The sequence below is a fragment of the Cyprinodon tularosa genome, unplaced genomic scaffold (assembly GCF_016077235.1).
Source record: "Cyprinodon tularosa strain WSP-4 unplaced genomic scaffold, ASM1607723v1 ctg342, whole genome shotgun sequence".
NCBI lineage: Eukaryota > Metazoa > Chordata > Actinopteri > Cyprinodontiformes > Cyprinodontidae > Cyprinodon > Cyprinodon tularosa.
In genome coordinates this window covers 141,410-156,928 of record NW_024039055.1, presented here as the reverse complement: position 1 = coordinate 156,928, position 15,519 = coordinate 141,410, and the positions used below count along the sequence as shown (strand labels likewise).

The window sequence follows — 15,519 nt, the reverse complement described above, 5'->3', positions numbered from 1 at the left end:
TTGAGATGTCAGATGGTCACAGCGGCATCAGTGAAGCTCAGCCAAACTGTGTCTGGGTGTGAGTTGTGTTTTTACTCATCCATTAATGATGCACCCGTTTGCAGGATGCTCCCCTGCCTATTCGTATTTTAGGTTGCTTAGCAACCATGGGTTAGCTAAAGAAAGGGAGGATTATTCTGCTAAGGTTGCACCTCAGTTCAACTAGTCTGTTTATTTTCTTATTTTGTCTCTTTTGTGCTTCAGAAACTACTTCTTTCTGTTCAGTTGGCTTTTTCTCCTAATTATTCCTCCTACATCATTGCTTCAGTGCTTATTATCCTGCAGAATTTATGAGTTCTCTGTTAGGAATAAAGGTGTGTTTCCATTAAAGGAAACTTTGTATTCATCATTTCAAGTGCATATTATCTAATATCTTATTTTAAGAGTAAAAAAAACTAATTCCATTTGAAAATCATCGTATTTACCTACTCAAACACTTCATTTAAGACATTTTTGCTCATTTCAAGATCATTTAGCAGTGTGCTTGTTTCCTTTTTAACTATACTGCATCACCACTAGGTAACCAGGGCCAGATCAGATAAAAGCAGGTAGAAATCTGCGATTGTATGGAGGTTGGACTTTTGGATGTAGCTTTGTGGTGGGACGTTGCTCAACCTTGATTACAATCCAACATTGTAATATTTACAAATAGGAGGCCCTAACTTCCACTCTGAGCTTCTTGCAGGGCGACCGGATTTGAAGCCTCTCTTCAACCCTATTCAGAGATTGTAACTAGTGAAATTAGAATATCTTTCATTGTTTATCACTACTGCCTGACATTGTTAATTTCTCATATTAAAGTTCATTCTGTTTTAGTTTTTTGAAGCATTTTTTAAAGATGAATTTTCTCATTAATTGTCTTAGTTTACTATTTTTTTACCCCATGTTGGTAAATGAAGAATTAATTGGGATTAATCGTGTTTATTTAGTTTGTTTTACAAGCCACCATCAACCATGATTTCTGCCTCTACAATCAAGATGACACCTAAACAGAAGCTGCAGCAAAAGTAGAGCTAGACCAGGTGGAGCTGATAGAAAATGTCATCAATCAGTGCTGAAAGGGTTACAACACCATTTCTAAGGCTGTGGGACTAAAACGAATGGATGCTGCTTCCATTATCCTCAAATAGAGAAAACATGGAGTCAGCCTTCCAAAGAGTGTTCAACCCTTTAACAGTCGACGACTACTCCAGATGTAGTTAATTCAGATTAGAAAAAGGCCTGAAAACGCTTAATGGTGGCTATTTGCATAAGAACGTATTAGTTTGGACATCTTCTTCGGATGCCCCCTGGACGCCTCCCTCGGGAGGTGTTCCAGGCCTGTCCCACCGGGGGGAGGCCCAGGGGACGGCCCAGGACACGCTGGAGAGACTATGTCTCTCGGCTGGCCTGGGAGCGCCTAGGGCTTCCCCCAACAGAGCTGGAGGAGGTGTCTGCGGAGAGGGAAGTCTGGGAGTCTCTGCTTAGTCTGCTGCCCCCGCGACCCGGTTCCGGATAAAGCGGGAGACGACGAGTACGAGTACGAGTACGAGTACGTATTAGTTTGGATAGAGTTTTTTTTTTTTCATAATTTAGAGAAAAAAAAATTCATCTGGAGATCGTTGTCCGCATTTGAATTTTCTTAATGATCAGAATTTTTTTTGTGGAAACAAAAACAAATAAAATGCATTAGTATGTGAAAGCTAAATACGCATATAATAATATATGCATCTATGCATATATATATGCATATTATTATATGCATATAATAATAATTTATGCAAAGTAGTCTTGAAGTAAACGTCACATAGTACAACAGCATCATCAGTGCAGTGCTGTGAATACGACCTGCTTGGATTGCATCAACCTGCAGCACCCGTCATGTTCCTCTTGAATCTCCTTTTATGCCTCTAGTTCCTTTAATTAGCCTTTATGTATAAAATGTTTTCATTATCTTAATCCATATTTTGGTATAAATGCTTAGCTAAAAGTTAATTAGAAACATGTTTTGTTTGTTCTTTATTACGGCTACAAAAAGGAAGGAAGTAATGAAATGCCAACAAGTAGTGACATTATGAACTGAAACATACCAGCTTACAGCATACTGAGGCTCTGATTTTCAAATTCTGATTTCATAGTACTTTCACATTTTTACACAACTAATTCAGTTTCATCTGTTTAAAGAGGTGGGTTGTTTTGGTCTTGTAAGTTATAAATGTATTTTCTCAGCACATTCTAAAGCCCTGCTGATGCAGCTGTCTAAATCATGTAGGTTAAAATATGGAAACATCAGAATCACACAAGACATCAGCTCATGAGGGCTAGAGGTCTCCATGTCTGCTTTATAAAATAATAGGCTTGTTTTTAAATAACTTGTGGAAGTTCTAAGATGTTTTCTCAGTACATATTGGCTCAATGTAAGGAATCATGTTCTGCACTTTCACATGTCCCACTCCACTCTGCTACACTGCAACATTTACTTTCCAAGGTACCGTTTATGGGAGACTTGGTTTAGTCAATTATTCTGATTAACATGCTAATGAGCTGCTCTCCTTCAAGATAAAAGCATCTTTCGGTAGCTTGACGTCTAGTTGGTATTCAACCTGCAACTACTCCACTGTAGAGCAAAGCCAGGGGCGTTATTGATGGTTTTACAAAGGCTGAACACGCATTCCTAATCTCATGCACCCATTGTTTCGCTGAATATGATGAACGATAGCTGCAGTAATGGAGGCGCTGTTAATGCACACAAACCCCCTCCAGTGTTTTTTCCCAGCCACATGTGCAGTAATAAATGTCTATTTGTTGTGTGGTGGGCTCCTTAAAGAGGCTTTAATTCTCATTATGCTTGAGGTAATATACTCATCAGGTAGAGATTTAAAGATTTAGTTTCGGGTAAAAATCCATTTTGCAGACTCTCTCTTGGGTTTAATGCTTAAATTTTCAGTTAATTTATGCAAATACTGCTATGATATACTAAGTTTTTTTGTGTGATCAAAGTTACGTAACAATTAGGTCTGATTCATCTTCACGATCATATTGAAGGTCAAGGCTGCACTGTTTGAGAGCTTCTATGCTGCAACTTTAAGATGCATTCCTGCTCCCCCGATGCCTTGGATTTTTTCTTCTGTTGGTCATCCTGCTCTGCAGAGGCCAATCAATGTAATATTCGTTTTATTCAGATATTCTGTCACAGGGATAGATTTGAAGAGCTCTTTTCTAGTTTTTGTTCATTTACAAATGAACCACACCCCACTGTGTCTGTATCCATCCTAGAGGGAAATGTCTTACAGGTGTGTTACAGGTATGTATAAAAACCTTTTAATTTTTACTGGATGACCTCACTCGTTATATGTAGAAGAAGAATAATGAAGAAGAATGTTTTTAAGATGACTTGGATAATAGCGCGTTGTGACAAACACCAGAAACAACACGGGGACTTGCTCAACAGTCGATACTGCCCCGTGACATCACAAACCAGTAAAGCACATTAAAATGAAAAATTCCTATTTAATACCTAATAATTAATAACACTTATGCATTGATCAGTATGTAATAATTTTATGTTTAAAGTATGTTTAATATGACCAGCCTTCTCCTTTAAAAGTTGCTGTTCTCATAGCTCATACAAGCTTACTGTGCCCGAGCAACCGCCCTAAATCCCTCAATCACTATAAAGAGCGGGAATATGTAGTGGACTTTATAGTGAACTCAGTCAACTTGCCATTCGAACAGATGATCACTTCCCCGTTGGTCAAGTAACTCCTCCTCTTTATTATTAGTGGCTGCTGTAGGGTAGCGGCAGCCTATGGAGAGCGCGGATGGCTGTGACAGCAAATTTAATTGGGATATATCTGCCTCTTCTGAGGCCTTTCTTTTCTTCTCATACACTTCTTAGACACTTTTGTTCTTATGACCCTCAGCCATTTTCAAAGCTTCAATGACTGTCTGAAACCGTAGCTCACCACACATATATGCCTGAAAGTGCATATGCGCAGAAAAAGATAGCTAAGGGGACGAGCATGTAGAACGGCCTTAAGGAAACACCTCACCAGAATGATTGACAATTAGGAGGATCACTTATTTAGATGGTCCACCCAGAAATAAAAGATCATCCTCTATACCTTTAAGACCAGACAAAGATCCTAGAGATAACCTTCATAAATTGTGATTTTTTTTTCTTGAATTGTATCTTAAAGAGACCCTTTTAGTCATTCAGATTGATAGGTGTAACTTCTTAGGTCAGTGCCCTTGAAAGCAACAGTTAACGCTGTACTGCACAGCATTAACTAGTCTCCCTTGGTGTTTTGGAATACAGAGTTACTGGTAAAGACAAGGCTACATTCACCACTCGAAATCAAATCCCACATCAGAGAACCAATACTATATCTGATCATGTAAGTGTCATACTGTATGTATTTTGTTACCTAATTGCTGTAAACTGTCGCTCTAGGTCACACGATTAATTCAGCAACAGATCTGACACTCTTAACCCTGGTCTTGAAGGCTCACTGTCCTACATGTTTTAGGTGCTTCCCTGCCTCCAAAATACCTGACCTGAATGAAAAGTTACATAAAAGGCTTTTGTAGCATCTGATTGCTGTCGAGGAGGAAATGCAATCATTTGAATCGGGTGTGCTTCAGTAGAGACACATCTAAAACATGAAGGACAGTGGGCCCTAATGACCAGGGTTAGGAAACCCTACTCTAAGTTACATAGGATAGTTTTTTTAGTAGTTCAGCATCAATATTTGACAAATACTTTATATTGACATGAAAATTAATACATCTTTACATAAACTTATACTTGACTCCAAACTTACACAGTGTTGCTTTAATTGTTTTAGACTGTATCTCAATTATGTGTTGTTTGTTTTCATTGTGATGCAAGTTTTGCTGCCTCTGGCAGGACTCCCTCTGGTCCCTCCATGGTTCAATAAACCTTAAATAAAATAAAATTTGGTGATATTAAATAAATAAAAAAATTGTCTCTTCTTGCAGCTTGCTGATGGAGATTCTCAGTCATCCAGGTCACAGTTAAAAAACAACCCACTGGACTTTGTTTTCCAAGTTTTAAGACGTTTAGCTTCCCATCCAGCCATCCATCCCTTTCTGGATGTAAAGCAAGAAGTCTTCAAACTCGAAAAAAAAGTCTAGTGGTTTGTTTTTTTTTCACATTTTTGCAACTTCTTTCTGCTCTTTAAAAATGTCGATCTCTTGCAGAACATCCCTGATTAGGTCAACCGTATGTTTTACCTAATACTTAAATGTTTCTATAATGGCATAATATATAACAATGAACTTATTATATCCAGTGTCAGTGGGGAAGATATGCTAGAATAACGTGTTATACATCAAATGTATACTTCAGAGATGTAAATTAAAAAAAGTTTCATATTTTAAAATAATAATTGGGTAAACCAGTTAAACTTATTTATGAAAATAAGCTTAATTATTCATAAACCCTCTCATACTGGCAGGCTTACAATGTGCATCAGGAATGCTGATTGAAATCCCTCTATTGATGTCAAAAGAAGAGAAATATAACCAGAACATAGATCTGGGAAATGAACTTGTTGTGACAGAAGTTGAGTAGTATTGTTTTTGATGTCTGTAAGATGTAGGAAAATTGACAGAAGTAAAGAGTGGCTTTTGTTATGACAGAAGCAGAGGGCTTCATTTTTCTGTATACTATCCTGTGTGTATGGGTAATTTATTTTTTGTACTTTGTATTAATCTTGTTCCAAACATGCAGTTTTTACCGTCTGATGTTCCTATAAAAGATTTGACCTCTAATAACTCCTCTTAGGATGTAATTAAGGTGGCGTTAAACTCCATAAATGTCACCCTAAACAACTGTTCAAACATTATAACCTTTACCGGAACAGATCCACTTAAAGCTGTTTTATGCATAAAAGTCCCTACGTACCAGTTTTAAATTAATAATTTAAATAAGTTAATTGGTTAACAAGATCTATATAATAAAAATCCTGAAATACTCATTCTATATTATTAGACTATAGTTAACGGTAAATTAAATGTTTTCTAAAATGTACAGTATTCCCATGATCTTTTTCTTCTAAAAAGCTTCCTTTAAAAAAAAGTGCATCTGAAAAGTTCCTTTTCAGGTTAACGAGGTTTATTATGTTCATGAACTTTTACACGGGTTCACTTTGTTAGAATGGGTACGTGACAATGATGCAGATGATTGTATTAAACTGAAGCAGAGAAGCAAAATCTGCGACGTGGTAACATTTAAAAATAATCAGAACCAATTTTATTTGCAAGTAGGATTGCACTTAAAGGAATTAGAGTTGGTAAATGGACAATATAAAATAAACAATATACTCTAAACAAGATATAAGATATTGTATATGTATAGTATATAGCTATATACTATACACATTGTAGACTGCACTAATGCAATGCAGGAGGTCTGGAGATGCTACGTTGATGTAACTTGTAATTGGGTTCACAACCTATTTGTTACTGTTTATATTGACAATATTATCATCACATATTGGCCCAGATTTTAATATCACTGCATACTTATATTATAGTGTTCTTCTTTGTGGCTCAATATGTAATACAGCCTGCAACTTCAATGATAAACAAACAACAATGTAAAAACATTGGATCAAAAAATATGAATTTGTTGCAGATTTTCTTTAACACACACAATATCAAAATTATAAATACTTATATAAACATACACTGCAATATTTAAATATTCCACAAAAAGTAACAAACATTTTCCTTTTTATGCCTCTAATTTTGGTTCTTGCATTATTCCTTTTGGACATATGATCACTCCATGTGGCAGAGTTGGTAGAATTGGAGGTTGTCTCATTACTCCATGGACTATAGTTTTAAGCAGCAGAACTGCCGTCATCACAATCCCCACCGTGGAGTAACTTCGATATTTCTTAATGGTCTTACAGTGTCAGGCTCACTCGACACCTTCCGGTTTACTTCACCCTTTTTGTCAACTTTCACGATTAAAAGAATCTCTCCAGAAGGTCTCTAAATTGCTGCTTCATTTCAGCATGAAGTGGACAGTAATTGAGTGGGGGCCGACACTCTATCCCTTGATTTTTTTTTTGGTGATCTTAAACTTGTTTCAAAGTTTTCAGTCTTTCTAATGTTGCTGCATCGTATACCTCATATGTTGCCAGGTTGCAGTTTGAAAAAGTCGCCGAAAATCATTAAAATCCATCATATGAAGCCCAACATGTATGTTTATCATGCAAATGTGTTTAAACCTCTGACCAGAACTTTGTGTCCCTGCTAAATAAAACTGTATGAATTAATATTATTTCTAATGCTTTTTCACTGCAACATGCTTTGATGAATCATTGTTGTTGTTTTTTTTATTTAACAATGAGCTTAAATATTATAAAATCAGTTTAGGGTGTAGTTTAATTTTTATATTTCATAAATAATTAAACTGAAGTTTGGAAAAATCTTTAGTTATTTTTTAATCTTCTGTATGACAATATGAACTTCAGCTCTTCTTTTTAAAGATAATTATATCTTAGTTTTTCATATGACATATTTTACACAAAAAAATTTGAAATTTGTTCACAAATGATCGTATCCCTCTAACCCCTTTTCCACTCCCTTGTCCCCTGACTTCTTCCCTCACCTTTCCTACTCCCACTGGTTTTCCTCCTCTTCCTCCTGTGTCCTCTCATCTCCTTCCTTCATGTCTGATCTGCCTCAGTTTATCCCTGTTAAATCACGACTGTCGGCCAAACTGTGTGATGGTGTTTGAGGGAACAAGGCTGCAGCTCCGAGCTGTCCAGGATATCAGCCCTCAAGAGGAGGTAAGAAGGAGGAAATACATTCTGGATGTTTACAGCATGTGGAGCACGATTCTGCTTTCATTGATTACGTTCCATCTGCTTCTATGTTCCCACATTTTATCAATATTTATTTACTTTGCAATAATAATTTTACCTTCGTTGATGCATGATCTGCAAATAGAATTGGTTTGTTATAAAATGAAATTTATTGTACAGGTGCTAACAAATATCAATAGATGCAGGATGAATTTAACGTTGTTATGGGTTATTTAATCTGTAGCCAAGTGAAACATCTCTGTAAAATAAGCAGGATGACAGCTTCTAACTCGGCAGTGTTTCCCCATTTTTCTTCCATCATCCCTCGTGGCTGTGTGTAATGAGATGCATTGTGACTATATGTAATGAGATTCATCCATGCCATCTGGACGAAGAGACTCTCACACACCCACACACAATGCTCCCAGAGTAGAGTTTCATTCCTGCTCAGTTTTACTCAGTTTTACTCAGATTTATCAGTTTTGTCCTTTTTCAGAGAATCACACGAACTGTGCTCTACACTGTGACAATATATTCAAAAGTACTGTTGAAAGGACTTGCGTCCACTTCAATATTTGTGTCACTTTCTTTTTCCTGTTTTTAGTTAACTATAAGTTACATCGAGACTCTGTCCTTGACTGAAGAGCGACAGAAGCAGCTGGAGGAGCAGTACCATTTCATCTGCCGCTGCCAGAGATGTGACTCAAAACAAGAGGCAAGAAACACAGAAATCATAAAAAAACACTCTGCAATCACTTTTTTTTTATTTTTTTATATCAGTTCAAAATCACAATCCAAACCGGGAGTAAAACAATGTAAATTTTTGGGCGAGATGTTTTTCCAACTTTTTATTGTTCCATTTTATTAGTTAAATCTTCATGTATTTATACTCCAGACATATTTTGTTTTTGGAGTATTCCATTCAATCAAGAAGATTGGTCCACAAAGGAAATTGTTGGGTTTCTCTCCAAGATAATAAAAAACAAAAAAGTAAAAATTACACCTAAATGGTGTGCATTTATGAAATCATCCATATCCTTCTCAGAAATCTTTGGGAACAACAATTTAACCCAGCTTAAAATGGCTTCACAGCATGTTTCCATATAGTGATAGTTGATAGTTGAGGGAACATCCTGAATCTTCTCACGTCAAAACTGCTGATGTCAGTGTATATCCATAGGTACCTTCAGAGAATACCTTGGGTTTTTAGATGTGGGTTTGACATGGTTGTCATAAGTCATTGGTAGGATTAGAAAAAAAATCTCATCTGATAAATTGCAACATACACAATGCCGGATACATGTAGTTATGTTTTATGAATATTTTAATACATATATAATATTTTACAGCTATGCAACCTATTAATTTTGAAATAAACCCTAAAAAGAGAATGCAGCTCCGACTTAAGTAATTTAAATTAAGTTTGCCCAACTTGATTTCTTTAACTTTGCAACTTATAAACTAAATAATTTCAGTTAAATGAACTTGATGTAACTTGATTTTAGCAATTGAAGCAATTTATTTAAGTTGGAGCTGGATTATTTTTAGAGTAAAGGAAAAATAAATAAATCATGACTGACCTTTATAATGTTTGAAAAGCAAACAAGTAGCTTTCAAAGCAACTTATCACAGCATAAAAAACATTACATCCACACCTCTCTAAAGTTTTGCAGCTTCTGATGGACTGTTTGTTTGGAAAGACTTTTAAATTAGAATAAGTCAAATTGGTAAAAAGGAAATATAATGAAGTATGCGTTTCTGCTGCATAGATCCTGCATGGGTTTTATCCTTTTGATGTTGCTCTGTGTCAACTTGCCCCTAAGTCCCTCCCTACCTAATATTTATAATGAGGATAAGAGTACAAACAGGTTCTACCTGCAGATATGCTCACAGCATGTTTCTCAGCATGGATTTGTGGCAGAATTCTCTCCTAAAACCGGAATGAACACTGCAAGTAGAGTAAATGGTATAAGTTCTGAATGTTCAGTTTTAATGTTTCTGAAAAAGTAAGCAGATAAGCAAACAATATTTCATTTATTTTCTTAATGCTTATGAAAAAAAAATCACAGCCTTTGTATCACTAAATAGGCATTATTTTCCATATTTAGTGAGGTTCCTAATGCAAGTCACATAAGCCTTACTTAAGTCCAAATGATTAAAATGCAAATTTTACATGTGTGTTTACTTTATGTAACACCTTTAATCTTATGGAAATGTAAACTCTTCCATGCCTTTAGCTCCATGTGAGAAACTTGGATGTTTATAGTACACCTACATTCCAAAATTGAAAACAACATTTTGCCAATTTATCTTGATGCAAATGGTAAGTTTTTTTTTTTTTAATGAAAACTGATTTAAAAAAAGTTACAAAATAGTTCAACAAAAGGGAGAAGACTGGGAGCTTTTGCTGCTTAGATCCACAAAAAGTTTAGAGAAGTTAAAACACACCCATGCATGTACCTCCTCCCTCTCTCTTTCACACACATTCACCTGTGTTCTGCTGCTCAGACAGCGTGTCGGTGCACAACGTGTCACAGTGTACCTTTTCCTGTCCTCCTCTACTTCTTCCTCCTTCACTCCGACATGCTCTCTTATCTCCTGCTGTCCTCCTCTTCTTCTCTGTCACTCTGTTACGCTCCACCTCCTCATACCCTTCCTATGTCTGCCGGGCCACCTACTGAAAAATGAGAAAATTATCTTGTCTTTCAGCTGCAGTTTTCTTTTCCATTCATCTATGCCCGTTCCATCTCCCTGCACTGATATTTCAGTGCCTCTGTCCTGGTCCGTCTGTTTACTTTTCCCCTACTCCTCTCATCTTTTTATGTCAACCTTCACCTTTGTCTTTGATGTCTCTATACTGGGATTTAAATGACATTTCCCAATGCAGCGACTTGCAAAATTGCCACGCCTGTTCAGGCTGGGGTGTGTGTGTGTGTGTGTGTGTGTGTGTGTGTGCCAGTTGGTTTTCTAGGACAATGGCTTTCAGGTTACTTGGCAAACCTTTGTTGTTAATGCAACACGCACACTGTGTTGTCAGCCACTTTAATGTCGAGCTGATGAAGAGGGGTTGCTCAGGTTTCACCTGATGAAATGGCAGCACGGTTGTATTAAATCAGTTGGATCTGTAAAGTGCACCGTTTCTGATGTGAAACAGCTCATAAAAAGAAAGCATATCTCTTATAGAAAGTGCATTGCTTTACTATGTTCCTATAGAATACACTGTGCTCATAATTATTAGGCTAGTTGAAGTTTTATGGATTAATTTTAATATGAACAACTACAGTATTCTTGGTTAATATCATTAATAAACCCTCAAACACGATTTTTTAAGAAAGTAAAAGTGAGATTTTGGAATTCTTAGGAGAATATCTGTGTGTGCACAACTATAGCGCAACTACTGGTGAGAAGAATTATTATTTAAAATTGAAAATCTCCCCATCTAACTTTTTTAATTTTATGTAACTTTTTTATATTTCGAGTCAGTTGGGGAAGGCCTCACATCATTATTCTTTTATCTTTAAGGCCTGTACCGGCAAGCCACATAGTGGAGCACCTCCATTAATACGATGGAGAAAAATCAAAGTCCTCTTGAAAGATGCAGACTTTAATCTGCATTAGTGTTTGAAGAAAGTGTTTACTTAAAAAAAAAAGCATTAGGCATGGAAGTTGAGTTCATCTTCAACTCAAAAAAGTCCAACTAGTTCTTCTTTGATAACAATGGCCCATACCGGTACGCTGCATCCATCTTGCTGGCATCGTAGCTCTGTGCCCATTAGTGATCAGGCCACAGCCCATCCATCTGATCCGTCAAGAGTCACTCTCATCTCATTGGTTCAGAAAACCTTTGACAAAACTGACTTTAGATATTTCTTGGCCCAGTCTTGATGTTTTAACTTGCAGGTCTTGTTCAGTGGGGATCAGGTTTCAGCCTTCTTTACCTTGGCCATCTCTGAGCGCTGCAGGTAGGCTGCAGTTCTGGAATATTGCAACAATAGAGGATAAGGGTTCCTGGTAGCTTCACATTTCTCTCTTCGTAATCTTTGACCGTTTTTTTGTGACTTGGTGTGACAATTTAAAAAGTGCTGCATCCCTCAGACAGTGTCAGATAAATTAAATGTACCCTGCATACACCTTGAACTTAGCACAGTGAAAATCTGACGAATGTGGTGTGCATGTGTATCTTTCAGTTTTTAATCTGACACAGCTAATTAAAAATGATGAAGGGCTTTCTCACCAGAAACTGGCATTAAAAAGGGAAATGCTTCATGGATAAAATGCGCGGAAATCCTTTGTGTGCCTTCCATCATGAAAATGTTTAAAGTAATATGAATAATTTCCCCCAGAACTGTTTATTATTATCTTATTTGTGATAAAGGAATTCTGCTTACACTAATCCAATTTCCTGTTTACCGGTGTGTTGTTCTGTCAGTTTGCATAAATGCCCAAAATGTGTGTTTTCAAGATGATTCAGGACCAAGCTATATAGTTAGTTCAAACTATCATCCGTTTGTTTGTTCACTTATTTATGTTTAGGAAGAACTCATGCTGTCAGGGGAAGAAGAAAATTGGCTCCAGCTGAAGGTGGCGCTACCCAAACTGGAAGAACTGAACACTGAGTCCAGTATCCTTTCCCTGTTTCTAACATTGGAAACTGGGATTCGCCTTAACTACCATCAGTTCTTGAGTTCTGCTGTTAATATAAAATAATCTGATGTAAATTGAAATAATATAAAATATTTTTTCACATTTATTTTGTACATTTATGTTGGAAAATTCCTCAGACTTCCCTCAGGAGTCTACAGGATTAGATTGGATGTTCAGCATTATTGTTCCTTTTCCTTCATTCTTCTCCTTATAGATTGGCAGGTGTTGTTGGAGAGCTGCGGCCGTCTCTTATCAGCTGCTGGGGTTGAAGTTCCTGATGAAAACCTGTATAAGCTGAGGGTTACAGACCTGGCTTTAGATGCTGCTGTTCACCTTGGACAGTGGGAGGATGCTCTGAGATATGGCATGAAGACGCTGCCAGCTTACAGGTACATTTTTCTCAGATTGATTTAGAAAAACAAAACAAAAAGCATGCTTAATGCAGGGGGTAACTTGTCAAGATTTTAGGAGAGAAAATCATATTTTCCTTTAGATCTGCAACTTTGCAGTGGTTCTTTTCTTCCATCTATCAATTATTGATACCTATATAGTTCTTGAAGGAAAGAATATCTGTTAGCAACTGGGTGAAGAACAGCCTGAACAAGCTCTCAATCATCACAGATTTAACGGATTTCCTCTTGTTTTCTGTAGGAACATCAATAGGAAGGAATCTAAAGACCCTGGATGAGGGACTCTTCAACTTTTTAGAGGTTTTTCTAAATACTAATTATATGCGTACAATTTTCACAGGTCCAATACATTACCTTTACTTAAAGGTATAGAGCACGATCTTTTATTTCCGGGTGGATCATCTAAATAATTTGTCCTCCTAATCGTCAGTCATTCTGGTGATATGTTTCCGTAAGGCTGTCCTAAATGCTCGTCCCATTAGCTAACTTTTTCTGCACTTGCGCACTTTCAGGCGTATCACTGTGATAAGCTAAGGTTTCAGCCAGTCATTGAAGCTCACCTTTCTTACCGCAGTTCTTTGAAAATCGCTGAGGGTCGTCAGAGAAAAGGTGTCTACAAAGTGAATGATAAAAAAGAGAGGCCGCAGAAGAGGCCGGTATATCCTGGAATGCTTTGCGGGGAGAGCTCTTCTCACAAAGAGTTGTTGGATTTGCTGTCGCCATAGGCTGTCTCTAACCTACAGCGGCAACTAATAACAAAGATGGCGCAGGCAACACGCAGTGGAGGAGGAGTTATGTTAACAATGGAGCAAAAAAGGTGATCATCGGTCCAAACGGTCAGTTAACTGAGTTAGCTATAAAGTCCACTATATGCTCTCCTCTGTAAGTGGACACAGTAAGCTTGTATGAGCTATGAGCAGCACATTTTAAATGGCGTGCACAAAGAAAAATGGGCTGTTGCATGCTCTTGCACGCCCATTTTTTTAAAGTGGAAAGGGCTTTTTTTTTTTTTATCCTCTGCAATACCTTTAATCAGTATTTAAAAGTTTCTGTCTTTATATGTAGTCATTGTTCTTACGTTTGGTACTGCTTTACATTTACCTGAACAGTTTGAGATCAGTCATCCTGATTATCTCTACAGTAGGTTCCTATAGTGGTATGGTATTAACCATGTTGTCAGTGACCCATCACATCATTAGAAAAAGGATTTTCCTATGTCCCCTGCTTAGAATAGATAGACTAGGGTACATGTTTGTGCAGGACAACACTGTGTTTCATTGTTTACATTTTTAATTGATTGGTTTCCATGTAAAAAAAAGACCATTACACCTACACAAACAATTAAAGAACATTGGTTATGAAATATTGATTAAAAAACCTGCAGCAGGTTACCCGATTTAGGTATTGGTTTTAGCAACTGAAAATAAAGCCGTTACAGGATCACCCCCATGTATTAGTCAAATACTATTTTCCCTTGACTGATCAACTGTTTGTTGATGTGTTTACAGACCAAGAAATGGGACCATTTACTTTTGATGCATTAAAAAAGCTTCACAAAGAAAATAAATAACTACAGTAATTGAAGAATTAAAAGGGAAATCTGCTTAGGCAATAAAGATGTTTTCTATTTAATAGCATTGAAGAAGGATTTTTATATTAATGCCTGAGTAGATGGCTTACTGCTTTGTTTATACTGTACAGTATAGATGGAATTATGTAGAATATCTGGTACTACTGTACATAAATAGAATGTATGATATGAACTTTATTAGAAAATCAATAGAACATCTCATGTAACTGAGGTATAATGGCTGGTTTAACTGCAGCAATGACTGCTGGGAAAAGTAATCAACTTTAGTGCGACCTTCGATAAGGAAAGCATAATATCAGCTCTAAGTTTCAAATAATCATTTTACAAATTTCTGATGGTTTCATTTATGCTGGGTTTAATCTTTACTACTCTAACTGTGGTTCATATGGTGATTTATAATAAGCATTTGGTTAGGGCTGATGTTGAAGCATTAAATATGAAACAGTTAGCATTGTGCCATGCATGCAAATAATTAGAGTTCAGGGTAATGAAGGTCTGCGGTCCTAAGGAACACATTTAGATGATGAACTACTCAAGAAGATTGTAGCAGCAACTGTAGCAATATATTGTGTGCAGTCAAATAGTGTAATTATGCCATTAAAACATATTCATTTCAACAAATTACCCCATAGTTTATACCAGTAATTTAAAAGAAGTTGACCTTTTTTAAAGTTAAATTTGCCATTGTTTAAAAAATGTCCAGCTTCTGTTTTAGATCTTGTGCTCCATCACTAGATTCCCTGGTATCAAGCCGTTCATTCTTATTCTGGCACCTTAAAGAAAATGGAAAAAGGTCGTAGGAATCTGTAGGAAAAGTAATAATAGGAAAGGCTACGAGGGAGTCCTTTCAACATGTAACATGACTCATGGGCTCATACGCTAAATTGAACTAAAAGTAATTCTATATGTTTTCACACCGCTCTGCTCAGAGATAGATATCATAAAATATAGTAACAATACAGCTGAGAGATGACGGAGCAGTGCCACACCTCATAAGTAATAGACGTCAACTCAA

At 36.7% G+C, this 15,519-nt stretch overlaps 1 protein-coding gene across 1 annotated transcript in view; it reads left to right on the top strand.

Annotated features, from left to right (window-relative positions):
* The window catches only part of smyd3 (SET and MYND domain containing 3), a 112,704-nt gene that overhangs the window by 86,115 nt on the left and 11,070 nt on the right, over positions 1 to 15,519 (top strand). Inside the window, exons 7-10 of the mRNA XM_038294637.1 lie at positions 7,742 to 7,844; positions 8,464 to 8,574; positions 12,393 to 12,480; positions 12,718 to 12,892. Of these exons, the coding sequence (XP_038150565.1) occupies positions 7,742 to 7,844; positions 8,464 to 8,574; positions 12,393 to 12,480; positions 12,718 to 12,892 (477 nt within the window). The remainder of the gene's footprint in view (positions 1 to 7,741; positions 7,845 to 8,463; positions 8,575 to 12,392; positions 12,481 to 12,717; positions 12,893 to 15,519) is intronic.